Source organism: Eleutherodactylus coqui, chromosome 4 (assembly GCF_035609145.1).
Source record: "Eleutherodactylus coqui strain aEleCoq1 chromosome 4, aEleCoq1.hap1, whole genome shotgun sequence".
Lineage (NCBI taxonomy): Eukaryota > Metazoa > Chordata > Amphibia > Anura > Eleutherodactylidae > Eleutherodactylus > Eleutherodactylus coqui.
In genome coordinates this window covers 150,668,513-150,687,008 of record NC_089840.1, presented here as the reverse complement: position 1 = coordinate 150,687,008, position 18,496 = coordinate 150,668,513, and the positions used below count along the sequence as shown (strand labels likewise).

The 18,496-nt window shown below is 40.1% G+C and overlaps 1 protein-coding gene across 6 annotated transcripts in view; it reads right to left on the bottom strand.

Moving 5' to 3' along the window:
* Positions 1–241: 241 nt before the first annotated feature.
* The window catches only part of LOC136625803 (plasma membrane calcium-transporting ATPase 4-like), a 183,085-nt gene continuing 164,830 nt past the window's right edge, over positions 242–18,496 (bottom strand). For 2 of the 6 annotated variants that reach the window (XM_066600305.1, XM_066600306.1), the window contains 2 exons: positions 11,394–11,571; positions 5,411–5,512 (listed from right to left, as the gene is read on the bottom strand). In XM_066600305.1, coding sequence (XP_066456402.1) covers positions 5,508–5,512; positions 11,394–11,571 — 183 coding nt within the window. In that variant the 3' untranslated portion in view covers positions 5,411–5,507. Of the gene's footprint in view, positions 5,513–11,393; positions 11,572–18,496 lie in introns of all 6 variants that reach the window. The other 4 variants (XM_066600303.1, XM_066600304.1, XR_010792581.1 and 1 more) reach the window with 3 other exon arrangements.

Sequence of the window (18,496 nt, the reverse complement as noted above, 5' to 3'; positions counted from 1 at the left end):
ACGTTGCTGATAATGTTCCCCAGAAAAAACAGTAGTCCGGAAGACTTATTTATTCCTGATGTAATTGCTGCAGAACCTCCTTGAGCCCCCAGATGGCAGTAGTAAATAATCCATACTGAATCCAAGAGCTACATGCACAGCTGTACTGTACAGACGGGGTGTTGCACCACACAACGCAGAATCCAGCAGCAGCCAACACTACATTTGTGCCGGTATCTGATACAAATGGACTTAAAAAAAATAAAAATATATCAGCAGTTCTTTAATATCATGCACACATAAAACTCATAGAGTCAGTCAGTTGTTTTATACAAAATAACAGTGCTTGTTTAACCAATTACTGAATGAAAAAGATAAAGTAAACAAGTAAGGAAACCCCAGTTTAATAAGGCATGCTCTTTCTGGGCAACAGATAAATGTTTACAGGACTTGTGATAGACTTGTAGGACGTAGGTCTATGGAGAATACAGGGAATAGTGTACGTGGCCACATTGTGTATTTTACCTTTCTAGGGTTCTTTGAGTAGCATTTTTAATTAGACAATTATGTATAATAATTTCAATGCAACTGTATCATATGTGCAGCGCTCTGGCATTAACAGCACTGTAAATATTGACATTTTACCTATGATAATGATATTAAAACTATTTTAACATGATCAGTGTCACTCCTTTCTGTCAGATAATGAAAGACTAGGTAGGTTTTATATCAGAAAACAAAGCAGAAACTTGGTATGCGCTGCAAATTTCTTCACCATGAACAGGACAGAAACACTAGCTGTCAGAAAGCAAAATATTATCTCTACCAAGTGCCAACCTGTAACATTAATTGTATAATCTGGTACACATTCTTGTAGTATAGATTATTTTTCCTGATATTCTGTGTAGAACAAACTTTGTGGGTGGGGGGTGGTTCGACCGTAGCACAATTGTCAATCGTATGCTGCTACATTAACTACAAGATATTTCTCTAGGGATGAGTAGAGTTCACAACACCCACAAAATACCTCAGAGGGCGTCCGGTATATAAAATAGGACACTTCTCTTCTGACAGCTGTATCATGAGATTCAATGAACCTGTGAACTTCAGGCTAAAGAAGTCCCATCACTGTATACACTGTCACAACAGTACTGACGCTGCAGATGGCAGACTGCGCTCCGTCATCTGAAGGTTCTTTTTTGTTTGAGAAAGTAGGACTGGGGCTGTAGCATTAGTAGCCATTCAAAAACCCTTTTCAATGTGAAAAATGCCTTGCTCTGCCTGTTACATGTTCGAATTTAATTTGACAGCAACGGGAATCACGTCAGAGGTACTTGGAATGTCGAAGGGTTCTGTCGATTCTGGGGTTCTGATGGAAATTTTGCATCCAATATGCAGCTGCTGCAAAACCCTCATTGTGTGCAATCACCAAATGCACTACACATCCCTCTCCTTTTGTTGTCCAACACAGCACTTATTTTGTAAGACTACCTTTCATATGGCTGTTTTTCATTACCACAAGACATCTGCCATAACAGCATTTGTAAAATTGTCCCTGGCAATGAAAGATTTATCGACTTCTATAAAAATAAGAGAAAAGATGTCTCCCAGAACTGTATTCCCTACAGTCTCCCCAACAAAGAAAAAATGAACTAAAATTTCAGGATTGCTGTTGTGTACGCAACATCAAAATAAAATAGAAAAACCTATTTTACATTAAAAAGTCAGCACATAAAAAGCGTACACCGCAGAATGCCCCGCCATATATGAACATAATTTATATATTTATTTATATATCTATATATATATATGCATGTATAAAAACACATTTCTGCACGACAGCCCGATGCCTACAGAGCACTGAGCTGCCAGTGGTATGAGAAATCAAAAACACAATATTGGCTTTTGTAGCACTCGCAGGGCCTGCTGGTCATGAGACTAGCGTTGCACCTTCTGTGATTGGCCTTGGATCCTCATCTATTGTGTACAGCCCTGAAGCTTTCCGGTTCTCTAAATTAACAAAACTAAATTTCTGCATAAAACAATTTTTTTTTAGAATTTTCCTCTTGAAAGCATAAAAAACATCAAATAAAAAAATGCAATGAACATTACAATATCTAGAACTATTTTACAACTAAGCTTAGTAGCTTCAAGATGGCTTGCAAAGCTTTACTAATAGGTTACCCTATATCACTTCCCCAGTAGCGGATTCAATAATGTAACTGCAATTTACAAGGTAGAAAAGTTTTATGGAATTATCACTACTGCAGTGTCTTCCAACCCAGTACTTGCTGGCACTACGCTGAAGAATGGCAGAGCTCCGCTTGTGTACATCAACGCTATTTAAGTGATCCCCTTTAGCTGCCAGTGTACACAATCTTTGCTGCATATGTCAAACCTTATTAGTATTTTGCAATACATTAGAGATCTCTGGTGAACAGAACGCATCAACACTTAGTCATTCAATGATAGTGGATAGAACTGGTTAGAAGTTTCAGACTTGCACTTAGGCAATCGACAACTGACAGAACTGAGTAAATATAGTATGCGGTGCTCGTTGAGAAAACCCGCTCCCTGGAATGATTAGTTAGCCATAGGACTCACTCACATGGGCATATGTGTCCAACTTATTATCAATGGGCTTTTAGCATTGCATATCTATTGAGCCACTCACTGGCGTTTTTTTTAAGCGCATATTATGTGCATGAAAAAACGCAGCATGTCCTTTTTTGTGTGTAAGACCCACCACTATAGGCTTTGGGGGTTGTACATGCGTATTTGCTGTGTATTTCACCCGGGACACACATGCTCATGTGTGTGAGCCCTTGGAGAAACTTTAACAATTCAGTCCCTACATCTAATTCATGCACCAAGAGCTAACATTCTCCCAGAAAAATCCCATCCTGGATAGGTCGACGGACCATCACCCAATTGAGAGGGAAGTGTTAGGTGGAGGCGGCGGCAGGGGGAGATCTTAAAAATATTTCCCTTTATAAGGAACACTTAAAAATTAGGAGTTGTGCAGGAACTGTAAGAAGGCACAAGAAAGGGAAAAGAAATCCACTCACACCGATATAGAGAAGCGTTTTCTTCCCCTACATTGCTAGTTGTAAACCCCTTCTGGCAGTGAAAAGAACGAGTGATGTACGTGGACACAACTTGATAGATCGCTCTGCTGATGTACGATGTGGCAATATTAGTACAGGTAGAAGGCAGTTAGCAATGCCCCGTTACCTCCGCAATGCAGACTAACCAGGTGCATCGTAAATTGCGGCCAACACTAGTCTTATTACCAACTGTTTTAATTCTGATCAAGAGCGGTGCCCATCTAAAGGAAACATTACCCCGCTGTACTCCGTGCCAATATGACAGCGCACAGCCTACCAGTGCAGTTTTGCATCCTGTGCCCCATCATAGCTTTCATTTCTAGGCAGCAGAAGTGCAAAACATCTCACCAATTCATTAGCCCTCATTCAGGAACAGTGATTGTAAACAAACAGAAGGTTAGTATGTTTGTGTATGCGTGTGCAATCACTTGTATGTCTATATAGGTTTTATTATACACATGCTTCTTCTATGGCAGTATAGCCCTCCTTCCATTAACACACCCTGGAACTCTCCACCTAGAGTTTGGTGACCTCCAGGTTTAATGATTGGAACTTCGGGGGTACATACACCAGCTAAACTGGCAGAATGGCACAGTTTTTACTCCTTGGTACTGGGAGGTATCTGGCAGTTGGCATGCTGCAAAAGTTCACAGCTTCACAAAGAGTCTGGGGGAGAGAAGCGGTGGGGTAATGCAGTCCTACAGGAGGAAGACAGGTGCGTTGGGTGAAGCAACAAGGGATGGCTTCCTTTGGTTGTAAACAGAATCCTAAGAGCAGCTCCCTTTTCAGTGGCACCTTGGGGTAAAGACAAAACAGGGGAGGAGAAGAACAAGCAGGGCATACAGGATATAAGGGGCAACAGGACAGGGAACATGTCATTAAACATGCAAACACACAAGACAAAAGGAAACAGAGGGAGTTCAAAGCGTAAACGCACATGCGCAGTGTTTATGACCACATTACCAAGCGCCTGTGTAAATAGATGTGAAGTTGAATATATGGCCAAATTTTTGTAGAAACATAAAAACTTATTCAGATGAGTTATACATAGCTTTTCAATGTGTGGATATCTTGAATATGTGTTTAAGACATTACAGGTATGAAATAAATACATTTTCATGGCTCTATTATAAGGTGTAGTGTAGACTGCTTTAAATGATTATACAATGATCACAAATTAACATTTACACACAGGAAGAAGAGGCCTAATGTACAATTCTATGCCCGTACCCCAGTAGGGAGTGGGCGGGCGGAGAGCTGCAGAAGTTATGTGTTTATGGGAATATTGGCACAGAAGTGTAAGAATCTAACAGACCCGTACATATATGTATTACTGTGGTCTTCTGCATACTGTGTGTGTTTCTGGGATTTTTAGCCCCAGTGAGTTCTGTATCGAACCGTCTCAAAGAAAAAGCGGACCTGTTACACCTCTTTGGAGTTTTTGGGTGGCTTCTAGCAATCAGGAGGCTTTTTCTCTGACAATTTGGATACATCGGGTTATGTGTACTTATGGTTGAACGATTTGTTGATGTGATGTTGACCAGACATGTTTGGCTGTAAAGACAAAGTATGGTTAGGGTGCAGTCACTCTTCAGTTAGGGCTGGCAGTTCTAATTCCATATTTCTGTTACATTTTTGGAATTAAAATGGGAGTAAAAGTTTTCATTTTTTGCCCCATTTGAAAAAAAAATATTATATACTATATATATATATATATATATATATATATATATATATATATATATATATATATATACATATACATACATATATATATATATAGTAGATTGCGCCATTTGTTCAGATAAAAAAACAGAAAACACAAAAGGCAAACTGAAAGCTTTCCATTTATTTCCTTTTTATACCCATAGAAATCAAATGGAAGAAAAAAAACAAACGTTTATTTCCATTTTAATTCAGTTTCTCTGCTCCAAAAACAGAACAGAGAGTCAGGACAACAACTGACAGCCCTAACAGAAGTGTGAACGCAGCCATAGTGTTTATCACGTGGTCTGTGGGCCGGTGACTAGTTTTGGGCTTGTTCAGTGAAGGGTAGTAAAAGGACAGGACAGCAAAGGAAGGATCTGTGACCTTATCCAGACTCCCAGCTGAATCGCTCTTTAGGTTTGGTGTTAAATGGAGGTCTCCATGCTGTGTACTGAGCTTTCGGACGGTGATACTGTGATGTCCAATGGACGTGGGTCAGCAGAGGAGTTGTTATTGTGATTGTGCGTCTGTACGGTATGTTCTTTCAGTAGACTCTGCGATTCCTCGCCCTCGCTGTCACTGTCTGTTAGATGAGGATTAGGCCTGGTCTCCTGTGGTGTGAACTCCGGATGGGTCATGAAGCTATGGATGGCACTGCGGGTCTGTGGCTTTTCAAGTCCCTCATATAGAGAGCTGCGAAACGCATTAACCACCTTAATCTGTTCCACGGAGAGAAAAAAAAAAAAGAAATTATTTTAAGAGAAGCATTGAAAAAACAGGTAATTAAAGATCAAATAAGAGAAAGAAGGAAATCAGAATTATGTATGAAATGGATTTAGAATGACAGAATAAAAACGGTGGGACTGAACAAGAAAACCTGTGATGTAAGAGTAGAAATAAATAAATGTATGTATAAAATATGAGCCTCCATAGTATGTACACACACACACACACACACACACACAGTCGCTCCCCTTCAGAGTGCAGAATTAGGGGTTTAGACACTCAATGACTTAAAAGATCGACTAGTCATACATTACAAGGCCAAAAGTATCTGCATCCACACCTAAGTATGGAACACCTCATTACAAGACTATAGACACACATGTGAGTTGGTTACAGATTACTGCTATAACCTAGAAAGGCTTTGCACTAGTTGTTGGCCCTCCGTTTGCTCACATTAGTAAGGTGTACTGTTAAGGTGCAATACCATGATTTTATACAAAGGTTTTTGCATAAACTGATGCAACAAAATTTTAAGCACAAACTGTTCAGCTTTAACAGGATTTCAACCTAGAACATAAAATAAATAAATACAATTAAAAATACATAGGTCTATATGGCATTGGTAATTCAGAAATAAGAGCCAATTAAACTTGTCCTGTTTATGTAGGTATTGGCAGTTCTGTTACAGATGCCAATTTTGTAGGAAGTGGAACAGGAAATTCCAGTATAGTTTTTTACCCTTGAAATGGTGTGATAGCCCTTCCACAGCTGCATTGGGACTTTTTAATTCAGTTTTTCTGCTTAAAAAATGAAACCAAGACAATGTAATTAAATGCTTCTGATTTTATCTCCCATTGATTTCAAAGGTTTTTAAAAAAAACTGGAAAGTTTTCACTTTGCTTCTATTCTGTTATGTTCTATTTAAAAATGGAAACATAAGAGAATTGAAGCAAACTGAAGGCTCTCCTTTTTTTGAACACCCATTGAAAATCAATAAGGAAAAAAGAGGAGATGTTTAATTCTGTTGAAATATTGTTTTTCACCTCCAAAAATGGAACAGAAGGAGAGAAAACCCTAATGCAGATGTGACCAAGCCCCTTTATCTCCTGAACTGCTGATCGAATGACAGCTTGTCATCAGTTTCTGAGAATTTCATTTAAAACTTACAACCAATATGGATGAAATTTCAAAAATGACAATATGTATCTACTGCTGGTGGAGGTCTACAGAGCAGCTCTAGGGCGCAGAAGTGGGACACCCTGACGCTGTGTGGAAAATCATAGTGCTCTTCAAAATGGTATATTCCAGGACTGAGGGGGTGAGGCTAAAACACTGTATTTTATCACTAGTGTAGTTCTCATACTCTTGGCCATGTTCTCTATATGACATTTACAGCTGACATATCTTGAAGCATTATTTTATTACTATTTGATACATGTCAAGTGACTGCATTGTTCTAGAATAGGACTGTTCACAACACATTTAGGGGGCCGCATTACCATGTATACATCAGGGATAGCTTCTGTTGGAAGGAACAAACATGACATGAGTCATCCATGGGATCCTCAAGCAAAAATACATTTAAAGGAGTATACAGCATGGTATACTATGCTTTCCCTATACATACTTGCATCGTATACTCTCTTGGCATACACCAGACATGCTGAGTGCCGGAAATGTGGTGTGAACAGATTTTTATAGAAACAAAACTCACACTAAACAATAAATAAAACTAGAAATAAAAAAAAATGACAAAATGTGACCAAGACTAAATAAACAAATTAGGTTTTCCTCCTAATAACTTCAGACTTCTAAACACAAGACATAATAGTAACATCTTTGGTACTAAAAAAATCTTATGGTTTCAGAGTTTTACTGTAAAGATTTTTTAAAGTTGCGGGCCCACTTAGAGTTAAATTGAATTTCACTGATCTTGATGGATCAAAGGACAACCTGTATGTATATTTTCAAGAACGTTTCCATCCTTAAGTTTAACAATGGAAATACTTTAGCTCAATCATTACTCTAAGTTAACTGGGTGAGTATTCCAAGAGGGTCTGCATCTTTAATACCTATGCAACAGATGGATCTAAACCCTTGACTGCACCATAGCATTATCTACGGAAGGAGTTAGCATGCTCAATCATGCACACTCTGCAGGCATCAGGCCCCTCATGCAATCAGCTGAAAAATCAAAGCAGCACAGAAAATGGGGGAAAAAAGCAAGTTATAGCCCCTTAAAGCGCATTCCAGGACTCCTGTGAACATGGATCTTAGATAGATACTAAAAAAGGCATTAGTTATTGATGTTAGCATACTTTCTTCAGACTCCCCAGAACATGAGCACATCACAAGTCTGAAAACCCAAAACTTGGCCCGGTCTTCCTAGGCTTACACTACTAGACTGTTCTAATGGCTATCCTACAAGCCAAAAAGCCTTTACATGCAGTTAATGTTGGCAAATAAGAACTGTAAAGGACCAAATTTCTTGAACTTATTCTAATAGACAATACAATGTAGTGTCTATGGTCATAAAGTGTTAAAGGGGTTTTCCAGGCAGCGCCCGCTGTGAGAGCCGGGATACACAGGGGTTTGAGGGAAAGCTACTGCTCCGACCCCTCTGTAGTGGCAGTCACTCATAATTGAAGGTGCAGCGGTCACTGAAATCAAGGGGGGGGGGGGGGGAATGGAGGGGTACGATTACGGTGATGCCAAATGTATTTAAAAAATAAAAGTACTAACAAGAAAATTGCATTCTGTGAGGGCTTTTTTTGTAGGGCAATCTATAGTTTATATGGGTACTTAGGACTTTGATGATTTTTTAAATTCAATGTTTATGGAGGTTAGAGTGGTGTAAAAAACACAGCAATTATGGCATTATGAAATATTTTTTCATGGTATCAAATGCATGGTTCACCTTGCTGAGATCTGCTCCCGACTTCAATATAAATCAGCAAATGCAGTAATTATCACTTCCCTCCACTATCTTGCCAATAGTGCAGCGGTCTCGTCCCTCCCATATCCTTACAATAGTGAAGCGGTCCTGTCCCTTCATTATCCTGCCAATAGTGGTGTGGTCCCGTCCCTCCAGTATCCCTGCCATTAGAGGAGTGGTCCCGTCCCTCTAATATCTCTGCCATTAGAGGAGTAGTCCCGTCCCTCCACTATCTTGCCAATAGTGGAGTGTTTCCGTTCTTCCACTATCCTGTCAATAGTGGAGTTGTCCCGTCTCTCAACTTTCCTGCTATTAGAGGAGTGGTCACATCCCTCCAAATTCCTGCCATTCGAGGAGTGGTCCCGTCCCTCCAGTATCCTACCAATAGTGAGTGGGAGGGTCCTGTCTCCTGCCAATAGTGGAGTGGTCCTGTCCCAATAAAAACTAAAACTCTTCTTGCAAAAAACAAGCCCTCACAGAGCTCCACTGCTGGAAAAGTAAAAATGCTATGGGTCTTGGAAGGCAACGAGTTAGATTTAGTTATTTTTCTTTTAAAATGTAGTTTTATTGTGCTAAACTAGTAAAAAAAAAAATATATATATAAACTTGGTATCACAGTAATTGTTCTAATCAGTTAAGTAAGTTATGTTATGTTTACTGAATGGTGAACGCTGTAAAAACAAAAGATGGTGGAATTTCTGGATGTTTTTCCCATCTCCCCGCAAGCAAATTTAAGGGGGGGGAGGGGGAGGAGTTTGAGCTGTAAACTGCTTAGATTCTGTAGCCAATGTTGGCCACTAAATCTAAGTGGTTAAACAGCCACAAATGGAGCTAGCTATTGTTAGCTAGTGTCATCCGTGTTAAACAGCTAACAGCAGGCTTTATGCTGCCATCTCTGAGGGCAACGCACAGTAGTGAGACTCTGGCTTATTGCAGCGATACGCTTGTCTTATTTGGTCAGTAGCAGCACAGGATGTAGTACTTGATTAGCTGCAAGCTGCAACTGACCACTGATTAACAGCTATTACTGTGTACTGATGTCAACCAGCAGCTGGAGGGGAGGTAAGGCTAGCCTGAAGCTCATGAACATCAAAGAATACATCTTACAGTCCTCTGTGTGCGGCTTTTGATAAAACACACAGTACACTGCAACAGCTGCACATCCCAGACAAGGTAGAAAAATCCTCATGGCCCTTTTACTTGGTCCAGCAATTGGCTAAACGACTGTACAAGCGCTGACATTACCGCTAAGGTCATTAGCGCGCGTGCAGAGCATTTAGGCACAGACTTTGCCACTGGATGGCTGGCTTTTCGCTCAGCATTTCACCTTTTATGTGAAGCGCTGACTGGGGGCATTTACACAGAACGAGAAGCCTGCGACAGAAAGTCAGAAGAACGACTTGTGAGCGGAAAGTGAGCGATGTTTTTGCATTTACACTGCACGATTTTCACTCAAAGTTTGTTTGAACGAATTTTGAGCGATATTCGTTATGTGTAAAGGGGCCTATTAGGATCCCTTCAAATAGATTTTTTGTGCCATTTTTTGAGGCTTGTAATACATGCAATCAATTTCATGCATTTTGTTTACAATTTATGTCTTCCTTTTCCAGTTTTTCTTTTTAAGAGAAGCCTATGAGAAAACACCTAAGAGGGGGGGAACCGTGACACTAATATGCCATACGTGTGGCACGCTGCCTTTTGGAGGAAAAGAAAGCCCAACAAAAATGCACTTCTAGCAATATGTTTCATATTTACTTACTGCCTTACAGCTAACAACTTGCAGGGTTTTTTTCCCTCAGAAACTGGTTCTCTAAAAGAAAAACAAAACAGCACTTTTCTGTGTGACAAAAAATGCTGTACCTGGTTGACAACTGTAGGTCAATAGGAACAAGAACACTTTTTGTGGTGTTTTTTTGGTGTATTTGGGTCTATGACGGTTTCTGAAATTTGCAGCATATTGCATTTTGTGTGCTTAACACATTTGGCGCAATTTATACCAGTGCAGCCTTTATTTGCTGGCAGATTTAGTTAGAGCGGTGTGCTATACACCAGTCTATATGTGAAGGAAGCCTAAGGTACGTTCACATGAGATGGATTTGGTGCAGAGTTTTACATGATACAGTGTGGATTTTGGTGTGAATTCAGTGCAGATTTCACCCCTTCAATCCACAGCAAATCTGCCACTTGTGAACATACACTAGAGTATATTTTTTATCCATTTTTGATGTGGAAATTATGCAGATTTTCCACTGTGATCCCTTCTAGCCAAGTTGTGCTATACTGTAAGTTTCCATCAGACTAAGTATCTCACAGGCATAGATGGCCACTAGAGATGAGCGAACGTACTCGGTAAGGGCGATTTCGCAATTGAGCACCGCGATTTCCGAGTACTTCACTACTCGGGTGCGCTGTGGGTGAGCGGGGGCTTGCAGCGGGGAGGGGGGGGGGGGGGGGGGGAGAGGGAGAGAGAGAGAGGGCTCCCCCCTGTTCCCCGCTGCTACCCCCCAACTCCCCTCTGCAACCCCCCGCCCCACAGCGCACCCGAGTACTTTTCACCCGAGTAGTGAAGTACTCGAAAAGCGCGGTGCTCGATTGTGAAATCGCCCTTACCGAGTACGTTTGCTCATCTCTAATGGCCACAGATGCAGTGCACGCTTTGCTATAGACTATCATTATGGCCAGCTGACAATATGTGTCCCTGACTCTGCCTTAGGTTCAAGAAATGAACTATAGAACAGTCTGTGACCTGCAGGAAGAATGTATCACAGTGCAAGAGTTAAAAACAAAATAGGGAGAAAAGGCAAGATGTGAGAAAGCAATCCCCACCACATCCTTCCCCGGGTTAGATGACTTGGCCGTCCGGATAGTGAAAAGAGACAGACATAGTAGTGAGCAGCAGCCCAAGTGCACAGCATGCATTGTAATAGTGTTGAACTCACTGCCCACAGAAGCAGCAGCAGCAGAGGTGGCTGGGGGAGAGGTAGCAGAGGACAGAGCTACATGTGTTGGGCTAGAGACATGTTTAGCATCGAGGTGCTGGCTAATGGTGGAAGGCTGGCGCCTTAGAGCCCCTTGTAAAGAGGTACCGCCCGTCTGGAATGTATAAACTACGTCCATCTGTAAGGAATCAGAGGGAGACACACCAAAGTCAGAGGAAGAAACAGAGGCGAGAGAAAGAGAACTAGAGAAAACTATATGAATTACGGGAGACAATTCCCAACAAAACAAAAAAGAGGTAAGCATGACTAAAATACAGAGTAATAAATCGTGGTTAAATACAACAATAGGACAATAAATATACAGCATAAGATTGAAATTGATACACATACATAAACATACAGAAGCCTCAAAATAAATAGGGAAACCTTCACTTTCCAGAATCTGTTGTACAGGCTTGTCCGTCCTTGGAATACACATACTGCCTTCCCCACTCATGGAGGACTTGTGTTACTACATCTGGCGTTATGCATTTTATTGCGTTTTCAGCGTATCCTTTCTTTACCCTATTCTTTTTAGCTTTCGCACCTTTTTGGCATACCAGAATATTAAAATGCCCCCAGCAAAAAGTGAGTGGCTGCATAGCAAACAGTCCAGAAGTTATTTTAATATATGGGAACTTTTAAATCAACAAGGATTGCATCATCCTTTATCAATAATTCATTGCAATGTGCTCCAGTATTAAGGGCAGCAGGGCTGGGGATTTCCAATCTATGGACGGCCATCTTGCTTGGGTTCACAAGGCAACTGATAGACTCACACCGCACTCACATGGCATCTTTCACAGAACTGGATGCAACACGCATCACAATTGTCTGCTGTGTGGAAAATATGCACCAAAATCTGCAGATCTAACATGGGGAGTTTCACTCGGATTTTAAAATGGCTTAATTCTGCAGCAAATCGGCATCACTCCAGTACAGGCACGCGGGTGAGTTCACACAACTTTCTGAACATCTATGGCCTATATGCCTGTGTAAAAAAACACCTCTATACAAATACTGTAAAATATTGTAGTTTATGACACTTAACTAGGCAAGGGCTGATATTAAAGGGGATTACTAATTCAGCAAATAGGCTTTTCTTTGTATATTGAAACATACAATTTTCGGTGTACTTTCTGCAGTTTTCATGGTCTCAGCTTGCGACAGAATAAAAATCTATCAGTCATGTGAGAGACACACGTGCTCGGCTGGTTAGAAGACAATGCTTTGGTACACATGTAGTAGCCAGTCCTCTACCTGCGTATACTTTACACTGCCAGGATGGATTTTAATCCCAAGGAAGTAAACAATGGGGATTCCTATACAGAGTTGCACATTTGTAGCATTGCCTCTAGTGCCGCAGCTCCCGTCCTTCTGTCCCGACATAATTGACCACAAAGGGCATATGATTAGTTGCGTCCATCGACTGCAACAGCCCCTGCAGTAAGATGAGCACTTTCCTTCTGAGAAAAGAGCTAATTTGCTGTTGCTGTTTTTACAGTCATTTCCTGAAACTATGAGACAAGTGTCGCTGTGTAACAGAGTGCCCCTGTTATCATTAGTCACAGAAGACGGCCCCCATTACTATTAGTGTAATCCAGAGTGCTACCACTGTAAATACTGCCAAAAAACTGCATTGAAGGGCTGTAAATTCTGAGTCTTTCAAGCATCCAAAATTTGATTGACTCTCGAAGCAGAACAATCTGCCCAAAGACCAAATAGCTTTCACATCCCTGCTACTGTAGGACTGCAGAGATGCGAAAGTCATTATCAATACAGAAAGCAAAGTAGACCGTTTTCAAATGTTGTAATAATCAATGAATCACTTTCAGAAGCAGAAAGCATTGCAAACCTTTAACTAGTGGTCATTAAATATCTTCAGTACCATTTTGCTAATTGCAGTATTTTTCAGAAAACAGGACACTCAGGAGTTAGAAAACAGGAAAAAAAGATTTTATGTTAATTAAAGCTTCCCTGAATGTCTAAGAAAGTGGAGGGGTCAGTGTCTCTGCCTAACACAGTGGGGTGGAGACTCCTGATCATCCAGCAAGTTCCTTGGGATATAATGCAATATAGTGCATGCAGGTCATATCTAGACTGTAGAACCAGAAGGATTTCCATCAATTAGAGTTGTATATCAGCAAGTAAAAGGTGAAAGAATGCAATTATTAAAGTCTATGGTAGTAGAAGCAATGTATGCCACAATACAGTCACAAATAATGGAGAGGCGCTCAGCAGGGAGAACCAAGGTCCAGGCATGGTAAATTCCTGTACAAGTTCATATTAGTAGTACCGAGTTGGGGAGAAAAGGCGCAGTAGACTTCTGTAGAAGTCTATTCAATAAAATGACAGGACATCATAATAAATCATGTTAATGTAGATATTATCCATTACCTATAACCTACATCCAATAATCACCAACAGTCCCTCCCTAGATATATACTTTCAAAAACAAAAAAAGGAATGGAGTACAGCACTAAGAATTAGTTTTTATTGTGTATATAGACAATAGCATTGCAAAAAAGGAGAAAACACACCTACACTATAAAACAATTAAAATATTAGACACAAGTGGGAAATAACAGAGCATATATGTATACATGCAAATATATATCTGGGGATGCTCAAAAATACACCTATGTCTAAGTCATGTAAATATATCCCTCCATATCTAACCAATGTCTAGCATACTGCCATTCAGGCTCCCACCAGTAACAAGTTTAGACAGAGGTAACGTGTGTCTTGCAGGCTCTCAGGTTGCTGGTGGGAGCCTGAATGGCAGTATGCTAGACATTGGTTAGATATGGAGGGATATATTTACATGACTTAGACATAGGTGTATTTTTGAGCATCCCCAGATATATATTTGCATGTATACATATATGCTCTGTTATTTCCCACTTCTGTCTAATATTTTAAATGTTTTTATATTGTAGGTGTGTTTTTCCTTTTTCTGCTATGCGATTGTCTTTATACACACACACAATAAAAAATTTAATTCTTAGTAAATGCTGTACTCTATTCCTTTTTTTGTTTTTGAAAATTCTGTAGAAGTTTGTGCATCTATCTTAGACCCAATGCCCACGGCCGGATTATCACAGCAGAATTTCTCAAAAATCTTGTCCACACGGGACAGCGAATCCATCTCGGCAAAGCTGGCAGAAGCAGACGTTGCGGCGCGGATTCCTCTATGGGAGCGCTGGCTGCAACAGAAAAGTGTGCGGCCAAGCCGCTCAAAAACCCGCGGCTAAGTGCCGTGGGTTTTGAAGCAGCGTTTTCCCAGCGAAAATCTTGCGGTTTTTCGCTGTGACCAAACCGCGAGATTTCTGCTGGGACTCCAGCGTGTGAGAACCCAGGCTAAGACTTGGTAAATAGTATACTACTTTGAGAATACAACTTGCCTTCATTTAATATATGAAATGCCAAAACATTGAACTTCACTGGACTGGCCGTTAGAGCTCTCAGTATTGTACAGCACTCGCCTAAGAATTTATTTTTACACAAAGCAATTAATCGTTTGAACAAGCCAACGATGACAGAGTTGGCTTGCTTTTAAACATTTTACATACGCAGATCATTTACATTTTTTTTATTATAGCTTTAGACCATCATTGGTCTGTCGGGGGATATGGGGAAATGCCTGGGAAAAGTGTGTAAACAAGTGAACGATTGCCTGCATAAACAAATGCATTATCGTTCAGACATTGGCCATGTTTGCACTGAACAATTATTGTTCAAAAATTCATTGAATCATATGAATGTAATAATCGTTCAGGCTGCTTTACACCAGAGTTATGAGCTGCTCTCAGAAGAATACATTTACAGTAAATAGGAAAAAAGGATTTAAAACCCGGCATGAAAGTGCTTATGGATGCCATAAAAACTGGGATATCTGCAGCCTTCTCCTCAACACTATAGTGGAGCTGCCAGACCCCTAATAATTTGAGTCTTATGACATGCCATAAAGTCAATCATCAGAAAACAGCTTCCAAATATGTTCACATACGGCACATATGCTGTGTATTTTCTGCCATAGATTTGTGAGTAGAAATACACAGCATATAATAGTACAAGCGAAATGTGATTGCTCTCAGTAAGAGAAACCAAGTAATCTTGTAGATATGAGACCACTGAATGGCTAACAAAATGACATGGAGAGCTTTTGAACCTACTTAGGGTTCTTCCTGAGGCTTAGTGGAATTGATCTGAAGGCGAATAATACATATTATATATATACACACATACATACATATACATACATACACATTATATATATACACATATACATACACATACACATACATATACACACAATCACAATCACAGATCCCCTCAGCATGCAGGTAGCAAAGTACTAAATGAGGGAGCTAATTACACCTGTGAGGGACACCTGAAGAGACAGCCACTCACACAGCCTCTTAATATAGAGGGGGGTTGCTGCTTGGTGTATACTTCCAAACAGTAGATTCAAAGTGCCAGACCTTATGATACATGTAGTCCACCATGCAGGCCAGCAACCTATTAATGACACCATAATAGTTCAGCGAGTTGCCCTGCACCTCAAAAAGTGAACCACATTGGCACTGCCACCCTGGGTCCCCCGGCGTTTTAAAGCTGCACTGCATGTGAATAATCTATATATATAAAGCTGAAAGCCCTCACTGACTCACTCACTCACTGACTGACTCGCCAAAAGTTCTCCAACTTCCCAATGTCGTAGAAACATGAAATTTGGCGCAAGCATAGATTATCTCCAAAATAGGAAAAGAAATTGGATCCCAACTCGATTATTCAATTCTAGCGCAAAAGAATTGGCGTCGAAATTTAACGTACATAATCTAAATCACTCAGTTCCCAATGTCATAGAAACGGGAAATTTGGCACGAGCATTAATTATGCCATAAATAGGAAAAGTTAATGGGTCCCAATTCGATTATTCAATTCTATGCGCAAAAGAATTAGCGTCCAAATTTTACGTACGGAATCTAATTTTCTCGCTTCCCAAGGTCATAGAAACGGGAAATTTGGCACGAGCATTGATTATGTCATAAATAGGAAAAGTTAATAGGTTCCAACTTGATTATTCAATTTTAGCGCAAAAGAATTGGCGTCGAAATTTTACGTGCGGAATGTAATTTCTTCACTTTCCAGTGTCATAGAAACGGGAAATTTGGCACGAGCATTGATTATGTCATAAATAGTAAAAGCTAACGGGTCCCAACTCCATTATTCAATTCTATGCGCAAAAGAATTAGCGTCCAAATTTTACGTACGGAATCTAATTTTCTCACATTCCGGTGTCATAAAAACGGAAAATTTGGCACGAGCATTGATTATGTCATAAATAGGAAAAGCTAATGGGTCCCAACTCGATTATTCAATTCTAGCGCAAAAGAATTGCCGTCGAAATTTTACGTGCGGAATGTAATTTTCTCACTTTCCGGTGTCATAGAAACGGGAAATTTGGCACGAGCATTGATTATGTCATAAATAGGAAAAGCTAATGGGTCCTAACTCGATTATTCAATTCTATGCGCAAAAGAATTAGCGTCCAAATTTTACGTACGGAATCTAATTTTCTCACTTTCCGGTGTCATAGAAACGGAAAATTTGGCACGAGCATTGATTATGTCATAAATAGGAAAAGCTAATGGGTCCCAACTCGATTATTCAATTCTATGCGCAAAAGAATTAGCGTCCAAATCGTACGTGCGGAATGTAATTTTCTCACTTTCCGGTGTCATAGAAACGGGAAATTTGGCACGAGCATTGATTATGTCATAAATAGGAAAAGCTAATGGGTCCCAACTCGATTATTCAATTCTATGCGCAAAAGAATTAGCGTCCAAATCGTACGTGCGGAATGTAATTTTCTCACTTTCCGGTGTCATAGAAACGGGAAATTTGGCACGAGCATTGATTATGTCATAAATAGGAAAAGCTAATGGGTCCCAACTCCATTATTCAATTCTATGCGCAAAACAATTAGCGTCCAAATTTTACGTGCGGAATGTAATTTTCTCACTTTCCGGTGTCATAGAAACGGGAAATTTGGCACGAGCATTGATTATGTCATAAATAGGGAAAGCTAATGGGTCCCAACTCCATTATTCAATTCTATGCGCAAAAGAATTAGCGTCCAAATTTTACGTACATAATCTAAATCTCTCACTTCCCAATGTCATAGAAACATGAAATTTGGCACAAGCATTGATTGTGTCATAAATATGAAAAGTTAATGGGTCCCAACTCGATTATTCAATTCTAAGCGCAAAAGAATTAGTGTCCAAATTTTATGTACGTAATCTAATTCTCTCACTTCCTGATGTCATTTTATATAAAGGAAACGTCGCATGGTTACCTCCACGTGGTGTTTCCTGGGTAACGCAGAGAACTATGCAAAATGGTGAACATATGTTTTTCCTTAGTATCTCTAAAGTAACCACGACTTCATAAGATTTTCCGTGTGAACACCAGATAAACACCAGTACCAAATTAACTCGGGCGAAGCCGGGTATATCAGCTAGTCTATATATATAAAATTGAATGTATGCGTGTCTGTGTGTGTGTGTTTGTCCTTTATGCGCTACTACACCATTCATAGGATCGCCATGAAACTTTGGGAAGTTGTTGAGTACACTCCTGGGAAGATTATAGGCATAGTACAACTATCCTACAATAAATGGCGCACGTGCGATCGTCGTCAACAGTTACGCCCCCCCCTCCACGTAGATCGTTCAATTTCCATCATTGCCACTAATTCTCTCACTTCGCGATGTCATAGAAACTTGAAATTTGGCCCGAGCATTATGTCATAAATAGGAAAAGTTAACAGGTCCCAACTCAATTATTCAATTCTAAGCGCCAAAGAATTAGCGTCCAAATTTTACGTACGGAATCTAATTTTCTCGCTTCCCAATGTCATGGAAACTTGAAATTTGGCACAAGCATTGATTATGTCATAAATAGGAAAAGCTAATGGGTCCCAACTCGATTATTCAATTGTAAGCGCCAAAGAATTAGCGTCCAAATTTCACGTACGGAATCTAATTTTCTCGCTT